We start from the raw sequence: 24,900 nt of genomic DNA, 5'->3' as shown, positions 1-24,900 counted from the left end.
TAAACTGCAAATATCATGTTTACTAAACAAAACCACATTTTACTTGACATAATGCATTATGTTGAACCCTCATGGTGTGCATTTTGGTGTCATGTATTTGGGTTGGTTCTTCCTGTTTTCATCCATATTAAAAAAAAACAACATACAATTTTGTAACTGTATCACCCAGGAGCCTCATAATAGAAAATAAGAAAACATAATTGTTCCCTTTTAACAAAAACTCTTAAAAGCATGAAGTCACATTAAATGTATTTAATTTAAGCACAGTCAAGAACAAAAACTTCAGTGAAACAAGAACAACTTCTTCCATATTAAATAAATGTAAAGTACTGATCGTTCTGTTGAACCAGAACTGATACGAATTACAACTTTAGTTTCTCTGAAATAAATCCACCTTGTTTGGTATGAATCCTTAAGGACCAACACTCAAAGTTTTATTGATTGTCCCCAGGTAAAAATCTGACCCCTTTCATGTTGTGAACTGCAACCAGGGCTTCCAGTTGCTCACGTGAGGGAACACCTGTCCCAGACGCAGGCAGCATTCAATGGTTGGCTCGTAGAAGGCAACAGCCGCCTCCCCTGTCTTTAGCCCCAACTCCCCAGTTTTCTCCCACACAATGGGGGAGGCGGCAGGACTGGAGAAGAGGGAGGCTTTGGGACATCTGGTCACGTACTTCTTCTTTACACAGCCCAACTCAACAAGAGCCTGTGAGGGAGAGAGAGAGGAGATTGGAGAAGAGGGTAAATTGAACCTGAATAAGAGTGTCTGGTAGCTTGAGAGACTGTAACAGTGTTATTGTACAACATGATGAGTGACATGTCTCAGGGTGTCTCAAACTGTGTGTGTTTTAATTTTCTCAGCAGGGACCATCATACCAAGTTTGGACATTTGGGCTGGTCCAAAAAAGCTTTGTGACCGAGAGTTCAAGGTTTGGTTTAGGTATCAAGGGCTCTGTTCTGGATTATAACATATGCACCATCAATTTCACCACCCATGAACTAGAAGTCCTTCCCCAACCAGAAGCCGTGGATGAGGTCTGACAGCTGCTGAATTCAGATGTGGAGACCTACAGCTCACCCAAGCCACAAACTGCGGATTGAGGAGCACTTCTACAACAACTCTGAACCCTGACGCGTATGGCATACCCTGACGCGTATGGCATACCCTGACGCGTATGGCATACCCTGACGCGTATGGCATACCCTGACGCGTATGGCATACCCTGACGCGTATGGCATACCCTGACGCGTATGGCATACCCTGACGCGTATGGCATACCCTGACGCGTATGGCATACCCTGACGCGTATGGCAGGGCAGCCAAGCCACCACAGACTACCGGCCAAAGAACGGTAACCCCACAGCTAGCGACGTCTCCTTCACCAAAGAGTTAAACAGGTTCTGTGCCCACTTCGACAGGGACAACAAAGAGCCTGCCAGCCAGAAAACCGCCCAGCACATCACTGGTACCCAGCTCCCAGCCATCACAGACATCCAGCACATCACTGGTACCCAGCTCCCAGTGCCATGTTCACTGTACTTGCCCTCATTGCCCATCTATACATTCCACTTGTAACATACACTATACTTGTACATTTTCTGTCCTCTTCTATTTGCACACCTGGTTAGATGCTAACTGCATTTCTTTGTACTGTACTCATACTGTTCAAAGACAAAGTTAAATCTAATCTAATCTTGGTCTAAGATAATCTTAGATTATGTATAAAGGTCAGGTTACTGAGGTTAGGTCAGGTCCTCACCTCAAAAAGTGTGCGTGCGCGTCTTACCTGCACCAGCTCCATGACGACCACAGGCTGCAGAACTCCCCGGTACTGTTCTAGTAAGATCCGTTCGGTCAGACCGGGGCAGGACATGATCTGGAACATGACCGCCTCCAGCATCCCCTTACACACCGGCACATTCAGACTGCCGTCCACGATGCGCCACGGACGACTGACGAAGGACAGGTCACACTCACCGCTAGCTTTACCATCCTCCTCCTCCTCCTCCTGGGTCCATGACCAGGGCTTCTCAGTGGAACCCTCTAGAGGAACAACACGGTTAGGAAGATAATGGAGTGTTCCATGCTCAGGATTACAAATACAATTACCAGCCACTTTATTAGGGACACTGGTTAGTATTGGGTAGGACCACCTTTTGTATCCTCCAGCTTCAAGACTGGATGAGTTGGCCATGATAGATGCTGTTATAATGCTACGTATACAGGTGAATGCACACCCCGTACCTGGGTTCTGTTCTGTTACAGAGGTCGGGTCAGTTGGGTCCATTTGGTCATCTGATGATGATGGTTCGTTCCGCTGCTTCTCCATTTCCTGTCGTGTCTCCATCCCTCTCTGCTTCATAATCCCAGATTTTTCTTCAGGCCTCATGTTCTTCACCTGATCTCCCTCCTCACTGGTCTTCCCTCCAGTCTCCTCCCCTCCCTCCTCACTGGTCTTCCCTCCAGTCTCCTCCCCTCCCTCCTCACTGGTCTTCCCTCCAGTCTCCTCCCCTCCCTCCTCACTGGTCTTCCCTCCAGTCTCCTCCCCTCCCTCCTCACTGGTCTTCCCTCCAGTCTCCTCCCCTCCCTCCTCACTGGTCTTCCCTCCAGTCTCCTCCCCTCCCTCCTCACTGGTCTTCCCTCCAGTCTCCTCCCCTCCCTCCTCACTGATCTTCCCCCCAGTCTCCTCCCCTCCCTCCTCACTGATCTTCCCCCCAGTCTCCTCCCCTCCCTCCTCACTGGTCTTCCCGCCAGTCTCCTCCCCTCCCTCCTCATTGGTCTTCCCCCCAGTCTCCTCCCCTCTCTCCTCACTGGTCTTCCCTCCAGTCTCCTCCCCTCCCTCCTCACTGGTCTTCTCGCCCCGCTCCTCCCCTCCCTCCTCACTGGTCTTCTCGCCCCGCTCCTCCCCTCCCTCCTCACTGGTCTTCTCGCCCCGCTCCTCCCCTCCCTCCTCACTGGTCTTCTCTCCCCGCTCCTCCTTTCCATGGCCAGTGGTTTTCTCCCCCCACCCCACCTCTGTCTGCTTCTCTCTTCTCACTCTCTTCCTGGGGGGTTCCTTCTCTCCCAGGGCCTGCATGGTTCTCTTGCGGAACAGGGGGTTGTTGTTCCACCTGTCCCTGAGGGTGGAGGCCCCTCTGAAGAGCATATCTTCCTGGCCCTCTGTGGAGGTCAGCAGCCAGGGCTCTGCCAGACCCATCAACACCAAACGCACTGCGGACCCGCCCACCTCCAACACTAGCTCCTCCTCCAGCAGGTCCTACAGCCAGAGTACAAACAGGCATTTTTCTGTTTTAACCGCCATTTTACCAGGTTGCTGGAACCAATTCTTATTTTTGAGGACGACCAGGCCAAAGGCACTGAAATGTACAACAGGACACAGAACAACATAATGTATGATATAAAAAGACAAATAAAGACATGTAAACATTAAGTGAAAGACAAATTGTGAGAGACGGCCAGACAGGTGATGAGTGTCGAGATTAAGGGTCTTTAGCAACTCATTCCAGTCATTCACAACAGAAAACTGAAATGAGTGGCAACCAAATAACAGGTTTCGGGACTAACCAGATCTCATGGAGATCCGGTTAGAGTTGCAGATGTTACATACTGCGCTGCGGTAAAGAGGACATTAACCTACAACAGACTTAGAAATAGGTTGATACCAGTCAAAGTCATGACCAATGAGGACATTTGGGTGCTCCTCACTCATATAAGATGCTTTTTTTTTATGCCTGGGGTGATGTAAAAAAAAAAAAAAAGTCCTCACAAGTTTAGTAAAACAAACATGTGTGTACCTGTATGTACTGCTGCAATCCTCTGGTCCTTCCGTCCTGCGCCTCCTCCAGGAGTGCGTGAGTCGTCACCAGCTCCCGTCTGTCCATTCCAAACGATCCGTGTCTCTTCAGCGTTGCGGTCAGCTCGGTCACAGCCTCCAGGTCTGCTGGAGAGTACCCCCGTTGGGTGACCAGGTGCTCCTCCCACCTCCCCATGGAGGAGGGGGTGCGGGCTCGGAAGGAGCGGGCAACCAGCGGGGGGAGGAGAGAGGGGCCCTGTTTGGAAAAGTCTAGAGGAGAGACTGGGATGACAGAGAAAGGGATGAGAGGGGAGGGATTGACAGTGTGAATTTAGTCCTCACTAAGAGTAAAACAACGAAAATCTGGAGAACATTTGTGTGTGTGTGTGTGTGTGTGTGTGTGTCTGCCTACCCTGGGGAGTGAACAGAGTGTGTGTGTGTGTGTGTGTGTGTGTGTGTGTGTGTGTGTGTGTGTGTGTGTCTGACTACCCTGGGGAGTGAACAGAGTGTGTGCGGGTGTGTGTCGTAGCTGTAGTCTCATGGAACAGGACTCCACCACGATGCTGTCGCTGGTGTTGAGGTTCCGCAGGCGGACGATGCCGGGGACAGAGAACCCACGCATCATCAGGTAGCTGGTGTGGGACGCCTGGCCACTCTTCATCCTCTTCCGACTATCACTCTCCTCCGCCTCTTCGTCGTCATCGTCCTCGGCCAGTAAGGAGATACTGAGGGAGAGGACAAACAGGGAGGGAATGAGCCAAAACCTAATGAAGGGTGTGTGTGTGCGTGCGTGCGTGCGTCTGTACCTCTTGACGACCTCATTATTGTCCAGCATGGTGGAGTCGATGACCACTATGTGTTGAGGAATGGTGACATGGACTGAAAGCAGCCCCAGGGTCATCAGACTGAGACAGGCCACAGTGGAGCCCCCTGGAGACTCCAGGGGGTACTGCAACATCTGAACAGGAAATGAGAACAACACTTAAATGACAAAATGCATGCTTTCAAAAAAGATTACAGTACAAATGTCTTATACACCCACCAGCCATAACATTATGACCACCTCCCTAATATTGTGGGGGTCCCCCTTTTGCAGCCAAAAAAGCCCTGACCCGTCGAGGCATGGACTCCAGTAAACCTCTGAAGGTGTGCTGTGGGATCTGGCACCAAGACGTTAGCAGCAAGATCCTTTAAGTCCTGTAAGTTGTGAGGTGGGACCTCCATGGATCGGACCTGTTAGTCCAGCACATCCCAGAGATGGTTGAATTGGGTTGAGATCAGGGGAATTAGAGGCCAAGTCAACACCTTGAACTTGTATTCCTCAAACCATTCCTGAACCATTTTTGTTTCGTGGCAGGGTGGATTATCCTGCTGAAAGAGGCCAAAGCCATCAGGGAATACCGTTGCCATGAAAGGGTGCACATGGTCTGCAACAATGCTCAGGTAGGTGATACATGTCAAAGTAACATCCACATGAACAGCAGGACCCAAGGTTTCCAGGCAGAACATTGCCCAAAGCATCACATGGCTTGCTTCCATCCCATAGTGCATCCTGGTACCATGTGTTCTCCTGGTAAGCGATGCACACGCACCCGGCCATCCACGTGATGTAAAAGGAAACGTGATTCATCAGACCAGGTCACCTTCTTCCATTGCTCCGTGGTCCAGTTCTGATGCTCACATGTCCATTGTAGGTGCTTTCGGCAGACAGGGGTCAGCATGGGCACCCTGACTGGTCTGCGGCTACGCAGCCCCATACGCAACAAACTGTGATGCACTGTGTGTTTTGACACCTTTCTATCAGTACCACGCATTCACTTTCGCTGTCAGGTGCCATGATTATGAGATTATCAGTGTTATTCACTTCATCTGTCAGTGGTCAAAATGTTATGGCTGATCGGTGTATTTTGTTAACAGGGTTTAACACAGAGACATTCATTACTATTCCAAAAGCCACAGTAAAAGACCACACGTTATGATGTCAGTAGGATTCAGGAATAAAAGACCGAATGAGTTGGGAACTTACGTCCTGGACTTCCAGAGGAGGGCAGGGGGCACTGCTGGGAGCTAAAGCCATCTCAGACTGCTCCATGTCGAGGAGAGGAGAGGAGGCACCACCCCTGGAGGTAGGCTCGGCTCTGTGAACGGAAAAAGACACATCCTCTTTTTCTACTTGGCCCAGAATGGGGACCATGTTGTCTTTCTCCATCTCTTTTCCCTTCTCAATCTCTGATGGCTCTTGCTCAGATTTCATGCGTCCTTCGGTCTCCGTACGTTCCTCTTTATTCTGTCTTTCTTTCTCCTCCGCCCTTTCCTTGGCTTTCCCTTCCCGCCTCGCCCCGTCGCCGTCCTCTCCTTCATGTAGGAAGCTGGTGAGAGGGTGGCGGTCTCCGGCGCCATTCTCCCTCAGGGCCTTCATGAAGTCAAACACCTCATTACAGAGTTCTGAAGGCAGACGCCACGAGAAACATCTGCAGATGGCCAGAGGGAGAGGTGGAGGGAGACATCAGGTGAGAAAAGGAGGACGAGGGAGAGGTGGAGGGAGACATCAGGTGAGAAAAGGAGGACGAGGGAGAGGTGGAGGGAGACATCAGGTGAGAAAAGGAGGACGAGGGAGAGGTGGAGGGAGACATCAGGTGAGAAAAGGAGGATGAGGGAGAGGTGGAGGGAGACATCAGGTGAGAAAAGGAGGATGAGGGAGAGGTGGAGGGAGACATCAGGTGAGAAAAGGAGGACGAGGGAGAGGTGGAGGGAGACATCAGGTGAGAAAAGGAGGACGAGGGAGAGGTGGAGGGAGACATCAGGTGAGAAAAGGAGGACGAGGGAGAGGAGGAGGGAGACATCAGGTGAGAAAAGGAGGACGAGGGAGAGGTGGAGGGAGACATCAGGTGAGAAAAGGAGGACGAGGGAGAGGTGGAGGGAGACATCAGGTGAGAAAAGGAGGACGAGGGAGAGGTGGAGGGAGACATCAGGTGAGAAAAGGAGGACGAGGGAGAGGGGAAGACAGTGGGTATAGGAGACAGATCTTCAACAATGTCAGGAATGACACAAAAACCAATAACTGTTTGGGCATTTCCAAAACGTTACACATTTAACACACCGACAGCCTTCGATTACCACAATAAGCCGCACCAACTAGCAGGTAGTAACCAGTGAAGATGTTACTAACCTGTAGTAACTCTGTGACAGCTGGTAGGACATGGGCAGGACAGGCAAGGCCCGGTTCTTCTTGGGTCCGGAGAGCTGACTGCCTCTCCGTCGGTTGATCAGTCCCTTCTTCCTGCACTCGACAAACACCTGATACAGCACATCCTGACGATACTTATTGTAGGTATGGAAGGTCTGGAGGGGGGAGCGAAGGGAGGGGGGGGGTTGAGGAAGGTAGAGATGTAATAACAGTAGGGTGTGCTATATGCTCAAGATAACACAGTCGAGCCCAGCCCTTAAGCCAGGGTCTACTCACCGTAGACCTCAAACCCCACAGGTCTTTTATGACCGTTAAAGAACGGCTAAGATGCAATAGGCCAATAGGCTTTCGGCGCACGGCGGGTGTGCAAGTGTACACACCTGGAAGGAGCGGTAGCATTTCATCTGTGTGTTGGACATGGCTAGGGTGCTCTGGATCAGGTTATTCAACACCAGGGCGTGGACGTCCTCGATACTGGAACAAAGTTGGAGAGGGGATGTGAAACGTTAGGTCGGCCATGTTGTAACGTGATGTGGGAGAGTACTGAATGTTGATTGACTGTAGGTCCTCCAACCTGCTGATATTGTCCTTGACGTTCTCTTCTGACATGTCGTCCAGAGTGTACACCTTGAACCTGAGCAGAAACATGGGGTCAGTGTTTTTCCTTAAGAGAAAGGTTGTCCACACGTGACCCACAGCCCACCACGACGGGGTGACAGAAGATGCAACATCCATTTGTTTCTCGGCAGTCTGGATGAAACTGGGCAACAATCTGATTCAGCCTCATCCACCGACAAAGTCCAGAGAACATTTATTGTGGGAGTGATCTGTACCTTGTCGTCATTTAATTTAAATCATTGAAACTTGATTTATACAGAGAAACAACCCTTAGGCCGAGGTCTCTAGCACAGTTAGGCCGAGGTCTCTAGCACAGTTAGGCCGAGGTCTCTAGCACAGTTAGGCCGAGGTCTCTAGCACAGTTAGGCCGAGGTCTCTAGCACAGTTAGGCCGAGGTCTCTAGCACAGTTAGGCCGAGGTCTCTAGCACAGTTAGGCCGAGGTCTCTAGCACAGTTAGGCCGAGGTCTCTAGCACAGTTAGGCCGAGGTCTCTAGCACAGTTAGGCCGAGGTCTCTAGCACAGTGGAGCCCTGTATTGCAATAATGAATCAATCTCAGTTGCATATTATGTGTTGAATGGGAATCAATGGTAGCCCTTTGGTTTGAGAGTCCTGAAGGGTTTCGGTAGATGCCCTACAGCAAGGTTATTCCAATCCGGTCCTGGAGCGCCAAAACACTTCTGGTTTTTGGTTCTATCTGCTGGTTGATTGGTTCTACCTGGCATTTCTGAATCAGTCCCATATTGTTAGTATAAAATAAAGCCAGAAATGTTTCAGCCCTACAGGACCGGAATTTAATAGCCCCGCCCCACAGTTAATCTACTGACTACCAGTAAGGTTTAAGGTCAGGATTAGTATATAGTTAAGATGTTGGTCTAATTCTAGCCTTAACTTTAGACTGTTTCAACAACAGATAGTAATATTGTCAAAAACTTTCTACAAACTGTCTATAGAACATCTACAAGTGGAATTTTGGGCTGTCAAACTAAAGAGTAGTTGCATCAACTGGAAAATGCGGAAATGACCATTTCAGTACGGTTGCATTTTACCGTGAGAACAGCTCTTGCTTGGTGTCAGGGATTGTGACATCACAGGATCCAGATGCAGAGCGGAACTTCTGTCTGAGTAACGACACAAACTCACAGAACACTGTAGAACACTCCTGGAAGATACCAGAACAGATATGAATTAATGTCATCAGAATCCAAGCAAAGTTTATAAGTGACATGTAAGATGGAGGATGATGTCAGTTCTGGAACACTAAAATGTTCTGTTAACAGGTCTAGAACCCTGAGATAAATTATTTTAATCTATAACCAGACAAATTTAAATAGAGAAAAAGATTCAGAAGAAAAATCAAACCTCCTGTTGTGTTGTCTTGCTGTCATGAATTTGTCTTTGGGGACATTAGGGTCATGTGTGTGTGTTACCTTGGGGTCATTAGGGTCGTGTTTCCTCCCCTGGAGGTGTTGTATGAGAGGCTTGTCCTGGTACACCTCGGCCAGACAGATCCTGCAAAACAACACATCAGACATTTAAGTTTATCACTTATAAATGTATAATTCTTTTTAATAGATTTGATACCTTTTTATCGAAATAGAACATAACCAACATACAAGTGCTCTCTGTATTCACAAAAATATCAAAACAGGACGAAAAATAAATAAATAAAAAAAAACACCATCCAGACCAAGATTACTTCAGGAAGCTCATGACTGTCCTTACCCCCCAAAAAAATTAATAATAATAATCATCATCATAATAAGAATAATAAAAACAACAATAATAACAATAAATACATTTTACAAAAAAAGAAAAAAATGAAATTATATACACACACATATACATACACATATAAAATTAAAATTATAAATTGGCACAACTTTCGTTTCTATTTCAGAGCCCCCCCCCCTCGACAAATTTTACATACTTGAAGTTGAGGCGAGTCTGAGGATTCTTCAGTATGTATCTTGAACGCCGTCCCACAGACAGGGAGGTTTTATCTAGAGACTCCTCAAATTCGGCGTGGAGCATATCCCGAACCACACACCAAGGGACAAAAGGCCTCCGCATCTACCACACACACATACACCGTTAAACCTACATCCACCACACACACATACCGTTAAACCCAAATCCACCACACACACAGTTAAACCCAAATCCACCACACACACAGTTAAACCTCTCCCTGTCTCCTAAACAGGATTCATTGGTTTAATTACAGATATATAATGGATAAAAACAAGAGACATCTAGATGAGGAAAAAGGGTGTGTGTACCTTGCGGTTGAGGAAGTGTGAGGCCACTCTACAGAGCATCAGAACAGAGTCCTCCCTGACGGTCCACATCACCCTCTGTCTTGTCATCATCAGCAGGGCCTTGTTGTCAGCCTCGTCATGAGCCAGGCTCCGCTTTTTGACCTCCTCAACTGGAACATCATCATTGGCAACCATTTCATCAACGGAGAACCAACCATCACACAATGTACAATAGTGTATGTAGACCAACCTTTTTTCTTCTTGTGTGGCACCTTGACCTCTTTCGGTTTGATGGTCTTCTTCCTCTTCTGCTTCCTTCCTCCTTTAACCTGCTGGTTTCGGCTGGACGGCTCAAAGGTCACCTGGACTTGCTCCTCCACCAACATCAGGTCTTTGGGTTCCGACGTCCTTCGCTTAGTGGTCAACGGCCCAGTGAATTTAGGACCTGCAGGACACAACAACAGTTTCACCCATCCCCATGACCAGCCTGGCCCATCCCCATGACCAGGAGTGTGTGACAGCCTGACCCAACCCCATGACCAGCCTCACCTATCCCCATGACCAGATCTTTGTTCAGTAGACTTCTCAGTCTCACAGTGTTGCCATTTTCATTCAGTTGGTTGTTCTGCAACAGAGACACAAGTTACACCTCTAAAACCACCATCCTCCAAAATGCATTGAAGTGTACCCCATCTCCCACAGTCAAACCCAAACCGGCAGTCAGTCAAACCCATGTGGCTCTGTGAACCCGTAAAACGCCTGACACCATGTAGACCATGTGAATGTAGATGGGATCTAATACAGGAGCTTATCATGTCCAAATCTGCCATTTTAAACCCATAGACAGGCAAGCGTGTAAGGAATTAACAAGTTTAACTTCTAAAATAAAAAACGATGCGTTACCTCCCCCTTGCTTCAGCGCGTCAAAACCCTCCCCCTTGCTTCAGCGCGTCAAAACCCTCCCCCTTGCTTCAGCGCGTCAAAACCCTCCCCCTTGCTTCAGCGCGTCAAAACCCGCCCCCTCGCTTCAGCGCGTCAAAACCCGCCCCCTCGCTTCAGCGCGTCAAAACCCGCCCCCTCGCTTCAGCGCGTCAAATCCCGCCCCCTCGCTTCAGCGCGTCAAAACCCGCCCCCTCGCTTCAGCGCGTCAAAACCCGCCCCCTCGCTTCAGCACGTCAAAACCCGCCCCCTCGCTTCAGCGCGTCAACCCGCCCCCTCGCTTCAGCGTGTCAAAACCCGCCCCCTCGCTTCAGCGCGTCAACCCGCCCCCTCGCTTCAGCGCGTCAACCCTCCCCCTCGCTTCAGCGCGTCAACCCGCCCCCTCGCTTCAGCGCGTCAACCCTCCCCCTCGCTTCAGCGCGTCAACCCTCCCCCTCGCTTCAGCGCGTCAACCCGCCCCCTCGCTTCAGCGCGTCAACCCTCCCCCTCGCTTCAGCGCGTCAACCCTCCCCCTCGCTTCAGCGTGTCAACCCGCCCCCTTCAGCGCGTCAACCCTCCCCCTTCAGCGTGTTACCTTCATGCATTTCATCAGGTGAGAGGTCCATATCCAGTTGCGTCTCAGATGACCAAAGAAGTTGGAGTCCAGCCCCCCAGCCCCCTTCCCGTCACCAGGGGTCACCCCTTCATCTCTGATCTCCCGGCTGCCCCTGCACACACACACACGTTATACACAAACTAAACACCTCTTGGTATTATCCCTCAAACGCACGCACACACACACACTCTTACTTCAGCAGGTGTTCCAGGTGTCGGAACCTGCAGCGGTCTGTATCCACCACGCGTTTCACCGGCTCCTCCCCGTTTTGCCTCGGACAGGCTTTTCTGATCACGCCTGGGAGAGAGACAGCGAGCGAGAGAGAGACAGCGAGCGAGAGAGAGACAGCGAGCGAGAGAGAGACAGCGAGCGAGAGAGAGACAGCGAGCGAGAGAAAAAAGCGGTTCAACATGAGGTGCTGCTCCTGGTCCGTGGTCGAAGGAGGCCTCACAGGGGAAGGAGGAAGTGTTTGGATCCTATTTGAATACACATTTTAGCAGTGGATTTAAAAACCCAGTGTGTGTGTCTGTGAGCGTGTGTGTGTGTGTGTGTCTGTGCGTGTCTGTCTGTGTGTGTCTGTGCACGTGCGTCCTACCCAGTGGTGTGGTCAGGCAGACACACAGCAGATCGAACCAGTAGTTGTCCACGTCTGTCAGGGTGTTTAGCGTGTAGGGGCGCCTCTCAAACGGCCGGGTCTCGATGGCCAGGTTATAGTGGGGGTCACAGGTCGTGGTGTCTACGATCACGCAGTTACGATTCAGGTGGATGTACACCTGAAGCGCGGGGTCAAGGGGTCAAGGTTAGCGACACAGACATAAACACACCGCAGACAAACAAACAGACAGGTTAATTACTAGAGGTTCCCGGTTCTTTGAGAAGACGTTAACAGACTGTGGATGTATTTAGACCAGAATCTACCTGATCCTTCTCTTGGAACTTCTCGACTGGTGCAAACTGCATGAGGCCCATGTAAATTAGACCCTGCATTCTCTCATGGAAACTGAAGATGTACTTCCTGGTGAGAAAAACATTGACACCTCGTCACCACCTCATTTGATTGGAGGACACAAAGGCATATTTGCATGAAACTTGTGACTGAGTAAATAACCTAGATAGAACAGACCAATATAAACACCAGCAGACAGGTGTGTGTTACCGTTTGTGTAATAACTGTCTCTTCATCCTGGACGGTAGGAACCTGATTAGATAGTGCTGCTTCACTGGGTCACTCAGATACTTGTCTAACCCGTCCACCTGGTGCACACACACACACACACACACACACACACACACACACACATTAACAGAACTCACACACTGGCTTTGAAAAGAAAAGTGTCTGCGCACGCAAGTACCTTGAAGGATATCTGTATAATCTGGACAAAGATGGAGAGCGGTAAAGACAGCAGGATGTCCGAGGTCAGGGCCCAGCCAGGACCAAAGTCCTTATGCACCGGAGCAGGAGGCACGTACCTCCTCCAAGACAGCTCATCTACATAGACTGGCGGAGGGGAGGTGCAGGTGGGGAGGAGAACGAGTAGGAAAGGAGGAGAGAGCATGAGACAAAAAAACGTTTGGTAATTGGATCCGACCCCAGTGTACTGTGGTAAAATCTGACGACCCCAAGCTGTCTCAATAAGAGAAGGCTTCAAATAGACAAGATGGCGTCGTACAAACTCACTGAAGTGAGTACACCCCTCACATTTTTGCAAATATTTGATTTCATCTTTTCATGTGACAACACTGAAGAAATGACACTTTGCTGCAATGTGAAGTAGTGAGTGTACAGCTTGTATAACCCTGTAAATTTGGTGTCCCCTCAAAATAACACAACACACAGCCATTAATGTCTAAACCACTGGCAACAAAAGTGAGTACACCCCTAAGTGAAAAGGATACTGTACAGCAGAACCCCAGAATGGCGAAGCATAGAGTGACTTGACAATTAGCAGTGGCATTGTTAGACATTGGTTTGAATCGATTCAATTAGCCAGCACTGAGAGGTTTGGGAGGGGTAAGTAATCAAATTTGGTTGCCTCGTAGCGCTCTAGCAAAAGCATGGGGGCTTGTGCCCGGAGTGGTCAATCGAGGTAGAACTTGGAGAGTTCCTGATTGGGTTAGCAGCGTGATAAGACTCGGCACTGAATGTGCTTGTTCTGAGACCACCCGGAGGAGGTGCAATATATGGGTGCATAAATCCCGGAATATGATTTTAAACCATAACTATGGTATTAAAGTACAGAATGTCAGGTTTAATTAGTTACAATTGGTTAGGGCAAAGCATGACTCTTTGTACTTGCTTTATAGTCTAATCAGTAGCATTTACATTTCTTCCACTCGCTCTAGAGCCTAAACGATGAAAGCCATCAACACAAAGCCAACTCCATGAACAGACTGACATCACTCGGGCTGCGTGAGAACATGCTTTTGACTAACATTTATAGTTTTTCAATTCTAACAATGTTTACATTAGCTCCTAATGCATTTCAGTGACAGAAAAGGTACAATAGACTTGAATGGGGACAGAACAAAAACTTCTAAACGCCTCTTCCACACTGGTGATTACATGTTCAGACTGGCCCAGCTTGGAGGCTATGTTAGGACACCCTGGCAAGGACATTTCACAAAGATCTACAGTCAAAAACTATGGCTAAACACCCATATTAGACAGAAAGACAACTTCTGGAGTCTCTCCACGCTAATAAAATATACGGTCATGCATTAAGTTTCAGAATGCAGTAACGCCATTGGTCAGCCAGTAAGCCAATCACCCTCTCACCGATCATGTGTGGGTCGTGCCTGACTTCCGCCAAGTCAGTCACCTCTGGCCCGTCGTCCACCACAGACAACTTCACATCCAGGTCAGCGTTCAGGCTTCGCTCTGTGGAAGAGGGCTCTGTTGTTTTAGCGAGGGGTATGTCAGAGGTCGGGTCCTGGGGGTGTGGTAGATCTAAGATTTCAGGATTGGGGTTGTCTGTATTTTGGAACGTTGAGGTGGTGGCCTCTGAGATTTGGGAGTTAAGACAACCGGGATCAGTGCGGTCTGAGGGGTCAGGGGCGATCTCTGTGTGATCTGAGGGGTCAGGGGCGATCTCTGTGTGATCTGAGGGGTCAGGGGCGATCTCTGTGTGATCTGAGGGGTCAGGGGCGATCTCTGTGTGATCTGAGGGGTCAGGGGCGATCTCTGTGTGATCTGAGGGGTCAGGGGCGATCTCTGTGTGATCTGAGGGGTCAGGGGCGATCTCTGTGTGATCTGAGGGGTCAGGGGCGATCTCTGTGTGATCTGAGGGGTCAGGGACGATCTCTGTGTGATCTGAGGGGTCAGGGACGATCTCTGTGTGATCTGAGGGGTCAGGGGCGATCTCTGTGTGATCTGAGGGGTCAGGGACGATCTCTGTGTGGTCTGAGGGTTTAGGGACGGCATGAGCGCTACCAGTGGGATCAACAGTGATGCTGCTGTTGGGGTAGGTACTCTGGACATCAGGGTTATCAGCCACAAGATCAACAGAGGTGGAGGGTCGGAGGTCAGGCAGGGCAGGGGATTGTCTCAGGGGATGTCCGTAGATCAGGTACCTGGAAGGACAGATGGATAAGGATCAAATCAATGAACATGATGAGATATTAGGAAAATGAACCGTTCTGTTTTTTTTTCCTTTAGGTTTCCCAGCAACCATCCTTCCACTCACCATTTAATCAAGACAATATAAAGAGAATTGTTAGGAAGGAACACAAGTGTATGCTTTTAATTGTCTATTACTTAGCAAAACTAACAACACTTAATAAAACACATTAATTAAAATGAAAACATCACTTTACTCAACGCCATCAGACGGGTAGGTCTATAACTGCTACATACCACAGGAAGGTGTGGGTCAGTCTCAGACGAGGCATCTTTGGCTGGAATCCCAGCGACCTGCTGAGACCTGGAACTGAGGAGAGGATGGTCAGCTGCTTCAACAGACGGGGGAGACGCGCACACAGACAGGGGAGACGCGCACACAGACGGAGGAGACGCGCGCGCACAGACGGGGGAGACAGACAGATGACATAGTGTACCTATGGAAGGTTTGAAGTCTCCGAGTTCCTCATCTCCCATCGTATCCTTGGTTACAACCCCAGAGAGTTTAACAGGGCTGTTCTTCTTGCCCGCAACGGTCAGGTCTCTCCCGGCCCCATCTTCCTTCTCCGCTTCTTCCTCCTCATTATTCCTGGAGGAAGAAGAGGGAGTCAGTTACAGAGAAACCTTTCCATGCTCTTAATCTGTGTGTGTGTGTGTGTGTGTGTGTCTTTCTCACCGGGCAGCAGGGTAGGAGCTGGAGATGCGGAAGCGAACCTGCTCTATAGCCGATCTCACAACACCATCACAGGGACTGATGGAGGGGTGGACAACAAACTCCACCTGGACCACAGGATGAAATACAGAGAGTTGAGGGGAGGCGGGTCTGAGGAAGGGGGCGGGGCATCAATCGGTCTATACACCATGTAGTTTGTTTATGATCAAATCAAAAAGGTCAAATACACTACTCAAAAAGAATTAAGGGAACACATCGGGTCTCGATTAAGGAAATGTGTTAAAGATCAAATCTTTACTGTACATCGTGTCATTTGTTGCAAACAGAATGATGTAACCACGGCCAATGGAAACCAAAACCACCATCCGATTGAGAGCTGGATTCAAACTAACACGGAAAATCAAAGTGAACTATTGAAATCACAGGCTGTGAGCACAGGACCCACTAGAGGACATCAGGCCCTCATGCCACCACAGAGTTGGTTTCTGACAGTTTGGTCAGAAACAAGCACACCAGTAGGGCGCTGGAGGTCATTTTGTAGGGCTCTGGCAGTGCTCCTCCTGTTCCGCCTCACACAAAGGAGCAGATACTGGCCCTGCTGCTGGGTTGATCCCCTTCTACCTCCCTGTCCAGCTCTCCTCGTGTAACGGCCCGTCTCCTGGCATCTCCTCCATGCTCTTGAGACTACTGGGAGACACAGCAAACCTTGCGACGGCACATACGGATGTGTCATCCTGGAGGAGCTGGGCTGCCTGCGTAACCTGAATGGGCTGCAGGTACCGCCTCATACGTAAAACTAGAAAATAATCAGTCAGGAAGGATAAGGAGAGAGCAACTGTCTGTGGTCACCACCTGCAAAACCATTCCATTTTTGGGGGTTGTCTTGTTCTTGCCTCTCCAGTGCACCTGTTTTCACTTTGATTTACACCAAAATAGGTGACATTGATTCCCAATCACTTATGCTTCCTAACTGGACAGATGTACATCCCTGACTTGCTGTTATACAGTGATGACTACGTGTTCCCTTAATTTCTTTGAGCAGTGTATTGCTTCTATCCATGTAATCGCGTTCAACTGCCGTCATGCGAATCCCGCGTGCGCGCTCACCTTCTTGCTGATTTTGTCTTGTATAACGGTGGTTCTGAAGAGCTTGAGCAAGCCCTCTTTAGACAGGGATCTGACGAGACGCAGGATGGACTTCTTACAACACTTAGTGTTCACACCCTCCATCTTCTCCTCATCATGTATCAACCTCTGCAGTCTGGAGAGGGAGGGAGGGAGGAGAGAAAGGATAAGTACTGAATCCTAGGTGACCACAAAAGCTTTCTAAGTGGTTTGAAAGAGGCTCTGTCTCTTCTGGTTGTTGTTTTTTTTTTTTTTATTCTTCGAATCAAATCAGAATCAAAAAGTCATTCTCTCTATATTTCGATGTTCTTATGTTTTCATCTCACTAGGGGTTAGAATTATTTTCACTCTTTTAAACTCTTTTCAGGGCACGCTTGTAAAATGAAAATCCATTGTGTCGCCTAGAATAAAAACTAAAGTGTCTGGCAGGCAGGGAGATGGGAGAGCCAGGGTTTCGGTAATAGGAAGCAAGTACAGGAAGTTGTGACTGACGTGTAGATGCCTTCGATGATCTTGAGGTTCCGGACAGCTTCAACAATCAAGTTCTTCCTCTTCAGCTGCCGGTATGTCTCTGGGCGACGGTCCAAACAAATCTAGGGGTACAGGATTAGTGAGAGAGACAAAAACAGGGATTTAGACATTGAATTCCAGCACTGGATCTGAAAAAATTTGAGGAAAACCAGAACCCCACATACCTTCTGATTGGGGATTTCCTCAATGACCATGACGCTGTCCTCAACATTGTTCTCACTGGGAATCATACAGTTCGTCTGGTCCAAAGAAATGTCAGGACAGAAGTTAGAACCCTCCTCCTCCTTGTCTGGACTGAGAGAGGACTCCAGTTCTGGCTTTTGATTGGCAGGGGGTGTGGACTTACCTGAGAGACAGGTGAACCAGTAAACAAGGATCAAGAAAGAGCAAGCCAAAAATGAAGAGATTAAAAATGCCACACTATTCTCTTCATGGTGTAATATTTTGGTCAGAGAGTTATGCTCAATATCAGTGCTCAACCAAGGAAAAAAGATGGGCACGGGATGCCATTACATCCAATGTTAGTTTGGGGTTTAGTGTACAATACTGAATGACAGGAAGCATAAAACAGGCCTAGTGCTTGGGGTGCTTTACAGGCCTAGTGCTTGGGGTGCTTTACAGGCCTAGAGTTTGGGGTGCTTTACAGGCCTAGAGTTTGGGGTGCTTTACAGGCCTAGAGTTTCGGGTGCTTTACAGTCCTATTGTTTAGGGTGCTTTACACGCCTAATGTTTGGGGTGCTTTACAGGCCTAGTGTTTAGGGTGCTTTACAGGCCTATTGTTTAGGGTGCTTTACACGCCTAATGTTTGGGGTGCTTTACAGGCCTAGTGTTTAGGGTGCTTTACAGGCCTATTGTTTAGGGTGCTTTACACGCCTAGTGTTTGGGGTGCTTTACACGCCTAGTGTTTAGGGTGCTTTACAGGCCTAGTGTTTAGGGTGCTTTACAGGCCTAGTGTTTAGGGTGCTTTACAGGCCGGCTTACTCTTTGGAGTGGAGTTTGTGACCAGGAAGTTGACTTTAGACTGCTTCAAAAGAGACAGCTGGCCGGTTTTCTTTGCCTTCCTTCTCTGGGTTCCCTTGTTCCGTTTCCCCTTTGCTTTGCCCTTCTCGACTTGACAGTCATCCATTGCCTCGTCCCCCTTTTCCTCCACCATTTCTTTCTCAGGGTTCGGCAGTTTCTCTGTGGCTGGAGTTTTCAGGGCGGCCGGAGTCCTTGGAGTGTCTGCTTTTTTCTCTCTGGCTGGAGCCTGTGGCGTGGCAGGTGTTTTCTGGGGTGTCTGTGCTGGGGTTGTGGGGAGCCCCTCTGTGCGTAGTAGTTGTGATCGTTCCTGCTCCTTGACTAGATGATGGAGCAGGTCACTCTGTCCAACTAACAGGTGGCTGATGTACTTAGCGGTCCTCTGGCGACCCTCGTCCTCCATCAAACCCTGTCACACACACACACACACACGTTTGTATGGCAATCCTCATGGGGACCGGAAAATATTAATTACATGCTCCATTGCCCTAATCCTAACCCTAAACCTAACCATAACCCTAACCTCAATAAAGTAACATTTATGCCTAACCTTAACCAACAACGCCGGCACCTTAAAGAACCCCAAATTCGAACTCTAAAATGAATTGTAAGTTTGACCCTAAACCTAAACCCTGAGCCGGATACTGACTTTTGCCTTGTCTTTAGTGAAACAACAGAGCAGATTTCAGCTTTGTCTTGCCTTGTTTGGTCTGAAAGTTTTTATGAAAATGAAATATATGTAATATTAATAGATAAGTTATTGATGATGGACTAAATGTAGTATGTGTAACAGATATAAAAAAATGTTTTCTTATGGTAACAATTTTAAAATGAACGTGTTACGTTTTTCAAAAAACATCATAAGAGACAGAAATGAGAATGTGTCCGGCTGCTGTAGTTTAATTTAAACTGGTTGGTTAAAATTAAACTAAAACTATGGGGTGTATGTTTAAATAACTACATGAAACTTAGGGTTACCTTGATCATGTTTGTCCTCTCCAGCACTCTGACCATCATTCGAGACTCCAGCTTGCCAATGCCCATTCTTAACCGCAATGCAGTCTGGGAGATGCCTTTGGTCCCACTGGACAAGACTAAATAAGCCAATCACAAGGCAGAGAGTAATACATTACACCAATGAGAAATTAAATGTAAAGAGTTTATAGCTTTACATAGAGAACATCAATAAAACACATTGGCTCTCAAAGTGTGAGTCATTGGTAAGATTAGTTTGTTGTGTCCGTGATTTGGTTCCTGATTTTATAAGGCCCAAAATATAACCACCATTGCCATTTTATATTTTTGCCTGTTTAATCTACTTTGTACTATAAGCCAAGTGCACTTCAGAAAATTGCACAAAACCATCTCTTCTGTGACTAAAGAAAGTTGCACTATCATAGGCCTACACATTTTAATTAGCCATCAGAATGACAATAGACTCGGCCTACGGTTATTTCATCAATATAAAATTATTTAAGAGAGGTTACTAGCTAGTCACATGACACAGTTTACCCATTCAAAAGCCTGGAGAGATTTGAGCTAAATTCCAACCACATTAAATCAATGGATGCAACCTAATTTAACTAATCACCCCACAAAAAAAAAAATACTTTGAAAGAGGGGTTACAAAGCTATTACCAAGCAATTCAAAGTACATCACTACACTTGTCTAATGGATTATTTACAAATATGGAACATTCCAGACCCTTGGCAATCTACACACGACAGGTGGTCCCTCCGAAGACGTTCGACTGAATCATGCTAAAGCCAGCGGCCAATAAGAAAATGTCTAACTTAAACGTACTGATGTCATAGGCCTGCGAGAGGAGGTCTTTCTCCATGAACCGCCCCTCTGATGGGAGGCAATTCCTGCTTGTCGCTCCGGCATCTTCGTCATTATCATCATCGTCGTCAGCTTCAGCCTCGGCCTCAGTCTTCCTCACGTAGGGCTTGATCAGCTTCAGGCAGCGAGCCAAGAGCTTGGTACCTGCAGGAGAAGAGAGTTCAACACGTGTCGGGGGGGGGGTCTTAGTGTTTGAACGTGTCGTGGGGGAGGGGCTTAGTGTTTGAACGTGTCGTGAGGGGGGGCTTAGTGTTTGAACGTGTCGTGGGGGGGGCTTAGTGTTTGAACGTGTCGGGAGGGGGGGCTTAGTGTTTGAACGTGTCGTGGGGGGGGCTTAGTGTTTGAACGTGTCGTGAGGGGGGGCTTAGTGTTTGAACGTGTCGTGGGGGGGGGCTTAGTGTTTGAACGTGTCGTGGGGGGCTTAGTGTTTGAACGTGTCGTGGGGGGGGGGGCTTAGTGTTTGAACGTGTCGTGGGGGGGGGGGGCTTAGTGTTTGAACGTGTCGTGGGGGGCTTAGTGATTAGGATGCTGGTAAAATACCTCTCATGGTAGTACACGCGCCGGCTGCAGGGTTGAGTTCTTCGACTGGTTTACTCAGCACTTGAACCATTTTGGCTGCCTGCATGTACTGGTAAACACGCTTAAAGGTCCGCTCACTCACATTCTGTGGAAAGACGAGACCCATGATGAAGGAGAAATACACATGTTTACGTCTGAACGGCCTAACTAGTGGCCCTTGTGTGACCCACGGGTCCAAGATGCCGTCACTTGTCCACATTTGTAGCATAGGTTGGAGTCAGACCCACTGCACTACAAAGAAAACTGTCATTCCCCACTTTCCATTCCAATAAAGCATAGCTTGTCTGAAAACAAATACGTTCATATAAATACGCTCCGTTGTTACAGAAATATGGAAATTACAATTAAATGCCAAAACCTAGTTGCACTTTTATTTGATACAACCCCAAGGTGCATGGATCTCACCAGCCGGCCTCGCAGCGTGGACATGGAGGCGATGCGGTCGGGGTACTCTAAAAGAACATTGGAGGTCGACTCCATCAGGATGTCATACTTACTACGCCTGGAAGAGGGAGGGGGTGAGAGACAGGAAGAGAGTGTGGAGGGGGTGAGAGACAGGAAAAGAGTGTGTGTTTGTGTTAATAGTAGACAATAGACAATATGTAGACCTAAAGACCTCTACACATTTTTTTCCTTCCCATCTACATGACATTCAATTTGTGATTAAGTCAGAGTCTTTCGCCTCCATTTCTAGAAAGTGGGAATTTGGCTGAGGTGTTGGGATGGGATTTCAGGTTTAAGGAAAACAGGTTTTCCAATGTAAATCCACTATTGCTACCCAAAAGGTCCTCAAGCCTGCAAGGGTTTGTGTGTGTGTGTGTAGGTATATTACTGGACTTATAAACCCTGGCAAATCTGGTGAGGACATTTTGCTAGTCCATACTTTAGAAAAGGCTATTTCAGGCATAGGTTTCAGGACAGGGACAGGTTTCAATTTAGGGTAAATACTCAGAATTAGGTTAGTGAACATAGAGGATTTTTGCTTTGGAAAATATTTTCCTCTCCAGAAACAACTGAGACAGAAAGAGTGGTGCGCATGTGTGTATACTGACCGGTCGACATGGAAACGCTTGAGCAGCAGTAGAATAGAGTGTTGCTGAGCTCCACTGGGTAGTCGGAGGATGTGAGACTGCATAGAAACCAGACTGTTCTGCTTCAGAGACTTCCTCATGTAGTGCATCTTCCTTGCATCAGTTCTGCACCGTCCAATCACAACATCTTATTGCAAAGTGGACTCACAAGTGAACCACAACACAGCTTATTACAGTGGCCTTGACTCATACCAATCACAACACAGCTTATTCGCCCAGCTGACTCAGAGCAGACTAGTGCCATTTGAGCTACATCACAGACTCGACATTAACTTGTTTGCTCACCAGCCACTATGGCTAGTGGTTTTCCAAAGTTACAAGCCACTCAGAATTTTCACTAGTCACAACTCTGTAGTGGGGACACTACGTTTTCTATGATTTAAGTTGACTATGGTGCGCTACATCATAGCCTGTCTTGTTCATGCTGTCAATTACAGGCATGCAAGAACAAGGAAATAGGCTGAATCAAAACTGTATGCAGGTAGTGCTCATGGGAGTTGTAGGGACATAGCTCACAGTGTCACTCACATTGCAATGAGCTGTTAATAGTGATGGTGGAGGAGGTGGGCGTGCACCTACTTGAATGAGCAGGAGTGCAAGTCTCTCTGCAGTTCTCCTTGCCAGCGAGCTCGGCCCACTCTCTCCAGCATACAGTAGGAATGATCCGACAGTTTGACATCCGGGTCTCCCCCATCACCGATCAACACCCGGAACCTCACCCTCTGGGACGCCACCAGGACCAGCGTCCTGCCCCACCTGAAAGAAGACGCAAGGCCACAGAAGAAACAGGAAGAGGACGTCAGAGAGGAGGTGATTGAGGAAAATAAAAGGGGATAAGAAGAAAATGGAGAGAAAAGGGGGGAGAGTAGAAAGAGAGAGCCAATGGATGTTAACCTGAGGTACTCAGGAGGGAGGAATTTCCAAAGAACACATGAGTAACAACATGTAAAGAGGGTATGAACTGGAATTTAGAAGTGATGCAGGAGGTCTCTCTACTTATAGCCAAGAGATATCGGCACACACAGTGTCAATGTTAGTCCTATGTTCATAATCATCGTTAAAGACAAAGCATCCGGCTCCATCTTGAACAGAAGCAACTCATACCAACCGTAACGCATGGAGGTGGGGGCATGCTAGTTTTTGGGAACGTTTAGTTATATATGACCCATCGATTTCAATAAACAACCGAGGGTAATTCGATGAATAGCCCAAGATACCTTTGGAAGGCTTCCTCCAACGTGAGACATGGCGTCAGGTTGTGTTTGCGGACGGCTCGGGTGACGTCTTTCCTCTCCTTGAAGAAGAGGCAGGAGCCTTGGATTCCGTCCTTATTCTCCAATACAATTTGGACTGGATAGCAATCCGCGCTGTCAAAACCGTCCACTTCCTGAATTCCGGTATGTGGATCGATGAAGGAGAACCTGCAAAAACGTTCAAGTCTTTATCTGATAGTGGGTTTGTCAACTTCAAGTACCTGGAAAACATTTTAGGTACTGAGCGTAACTGGAAATGTCGCTATGCAGTTTAGTTGACAAGCTATCTATTTAGTGGTGTCAAGCAGCTTTGGTGTTGGTATCTGAATGGTTTAACTAAGTAGTTAGACAACCTATTAAATTCACAGATTATCAAACGATTCAAAGCACATGTAAGATCCAAGTCCAAATATTGCGCTAGGCAACTCCGACTCACCTATCAAAGAGCACAACATCATCTCTCTCTTGCGGCAGTTCGAAGAAGTTGACTTCGGGATGGGAAGCCAGGGATCTCCAAATGAAGTCTTTGGTGTACGAGTCTAGTTTCAGTGGGAAAGTAGGGTTTCTGTTTTCCAAGCGAATCCATACACTGGGGATAGTAATACCGTCTAATCCCTCCAGCGCCACTTCATCCAATACCATTTCTAGCGGATCCATGGCTATCGAGATTACTAGCTACATTGGTCACCTAGCTCTGCTGCGAAATCGTTAAACGTTGTCAAATAATGACTTCTACAGCTCAATACGTATTCAAACGATCTGTATCTAACCTCCTTAGCGTAGTAATTTAACCTTTTTGGGTTTAATTATTGCTAAATATCAAATAAGCACTCACTTGGAGCATGGATGCACGCATTTTTTTGTGTAGAACGCTGACATGTCAACTGTGTTCCTGGAGTGACGTATTACAGGCAAACTTTGACCCTGTGTAGTACGTCATTTGCGTCAGTTGAATTGGTTAAAATATCTGTTGACCGCTGTAAAGTTCGATGTTCTCAATTGTTCCCTTTTGTTATGTTTTGTCTGATATTAGTTACTGCACAACATTTCTGTATTGTAATTACTCTAAATTAAAAAAAGTTTCCCTGTTTTCCACATGGCGGCGTACTCACATTTGCCTGTATAGACATGTCTTCGAAACAGTTTAATACATTTTAATATTCCGAATAAGCTTATGAATTGAATAGGTTGTGGAATGCTGTTTTTCCTAATTGCCTTTAAAAATATATATTCATTTTAACCAGGTAAGCCAAAAAGAGAAAACAAATGGATTGATTTGGGCTAAACATTTTGAGTCAACTGTGTTCACCAAAATCGCCCGAAATGTATGTTTTGGGAAGACAACCCATGAGCAGGGTAAATATAGTTAGAATTTTCCCAGAAAGTATTTAAAAAAAATATATATATATATATATTTCTTGTGGTGGTTGTGGGGTGTGTGTGTTTCTGTGCGGGGTTCTGCGGTATATCTCTGAATTCTCCTTTATTCCATCCCAGCAACACAAATTACCACACCAGGAGAAGGCACATATTTTCTTCAATGTCTTTATTAACGAAGTACCTTTTAAAAAAGAAATGTACAAGTGAATCCTGCGCTCTGACATAGCTAGTCAGTCATTCATAAACTTCAAGTGACTGTCTGGCTGTCAAACGGCTGCAGGCAGAAACATAGGAAATATGGCAATGTACATATTTACATAGTGAAGAGCAGGCTCAATGACGACACAAAGCCTGACGTTGTTCAACAAATAAGCTAAAACTAAAAGTATTTGAACA

General features: G+C 47.6%; 1 protein-coding gene across 1 annotated transcript; it reads right to left on the bottom strand.

Annotated features, from left to right (window-relative positions):
- Window positions 1–237: 237 nt before the first annotated feature.
- Window positions 238–24,007, bottom strand: LOC105030260 (general transcription factor 3C polypeptide 1). The gene is made up of 38 exons (XM_029122440.2): window positions 23,561–24,007; window positions 23,089–23,292; window positions 22,451–22,627; window positions 21,833–21,976; window positions 21,186–21,282; window positions 20,742–20,865; window positions 20,163–20,345; window positions 19,337–19,452; window positions 18,323–18,767; window positions 17,506–17,687; window positions 17,303–17,403; window positions 16,793–16,946; window positions 15,689–15,792; window positions 15,450–15,601; window positions 15,250–15,322; window positions 14,173–14,966; window positions 12,749–12,894; window positions 12,550–12,647; window positions 12,312–12,408; window positions 11,989–12,166; window positions 11,588–11,690; window positions 11,373–11,505; window positions 10,409–10,484; window positions 10,110–10,304; window positions 9,881–10,029; window positions 9,529–9,671; window positions 9,029–9,110; window positions 8,648–8,760; window positions 7,556–7,615; window positions 7,362–7,455; window positions 6,964–7,136; window positions 5,821–6,265; window positions 4,601–4,752; window positions 4,284–4,519; window positions 3,796–4,076; window positions 2,246–3,257; window positions 1,788–2,044; window positions 238–706 (listed from the first exon to the last, which is right to left on the bottom strand). Exons 1-38 carry the CDS (start codon window positions 23,779–23,781, stop codon window positions 470–472), a joined length of 7,731 nt encoding a protein of 2,576 aa, XP_028978273.2. The 5' UTR covers window positions 23,782–24,007; the 3' UTR covers window positions 238–469.
- Window positions 24,008–24,900: the final 893 nt, after the last annotated feature.

The sequence above is a fragment of the Esox lucius genome, chromosome 9 (genome assembly GCF_011004845.1).
Source record: "Esox lucius isolate fEsoLuc1 chromosome 9, fEsoLuc1.pri, whole genome shotgun sequence".
Lineage (NCBI taxonomy): Eukaryota > Metazoa > Chordata > Actinopteri > Esociformes > Esocidae > Esox > Esox lucius.
This window is presented reverse-complemented; position numbering and strand designations above follow the sequence as displayed.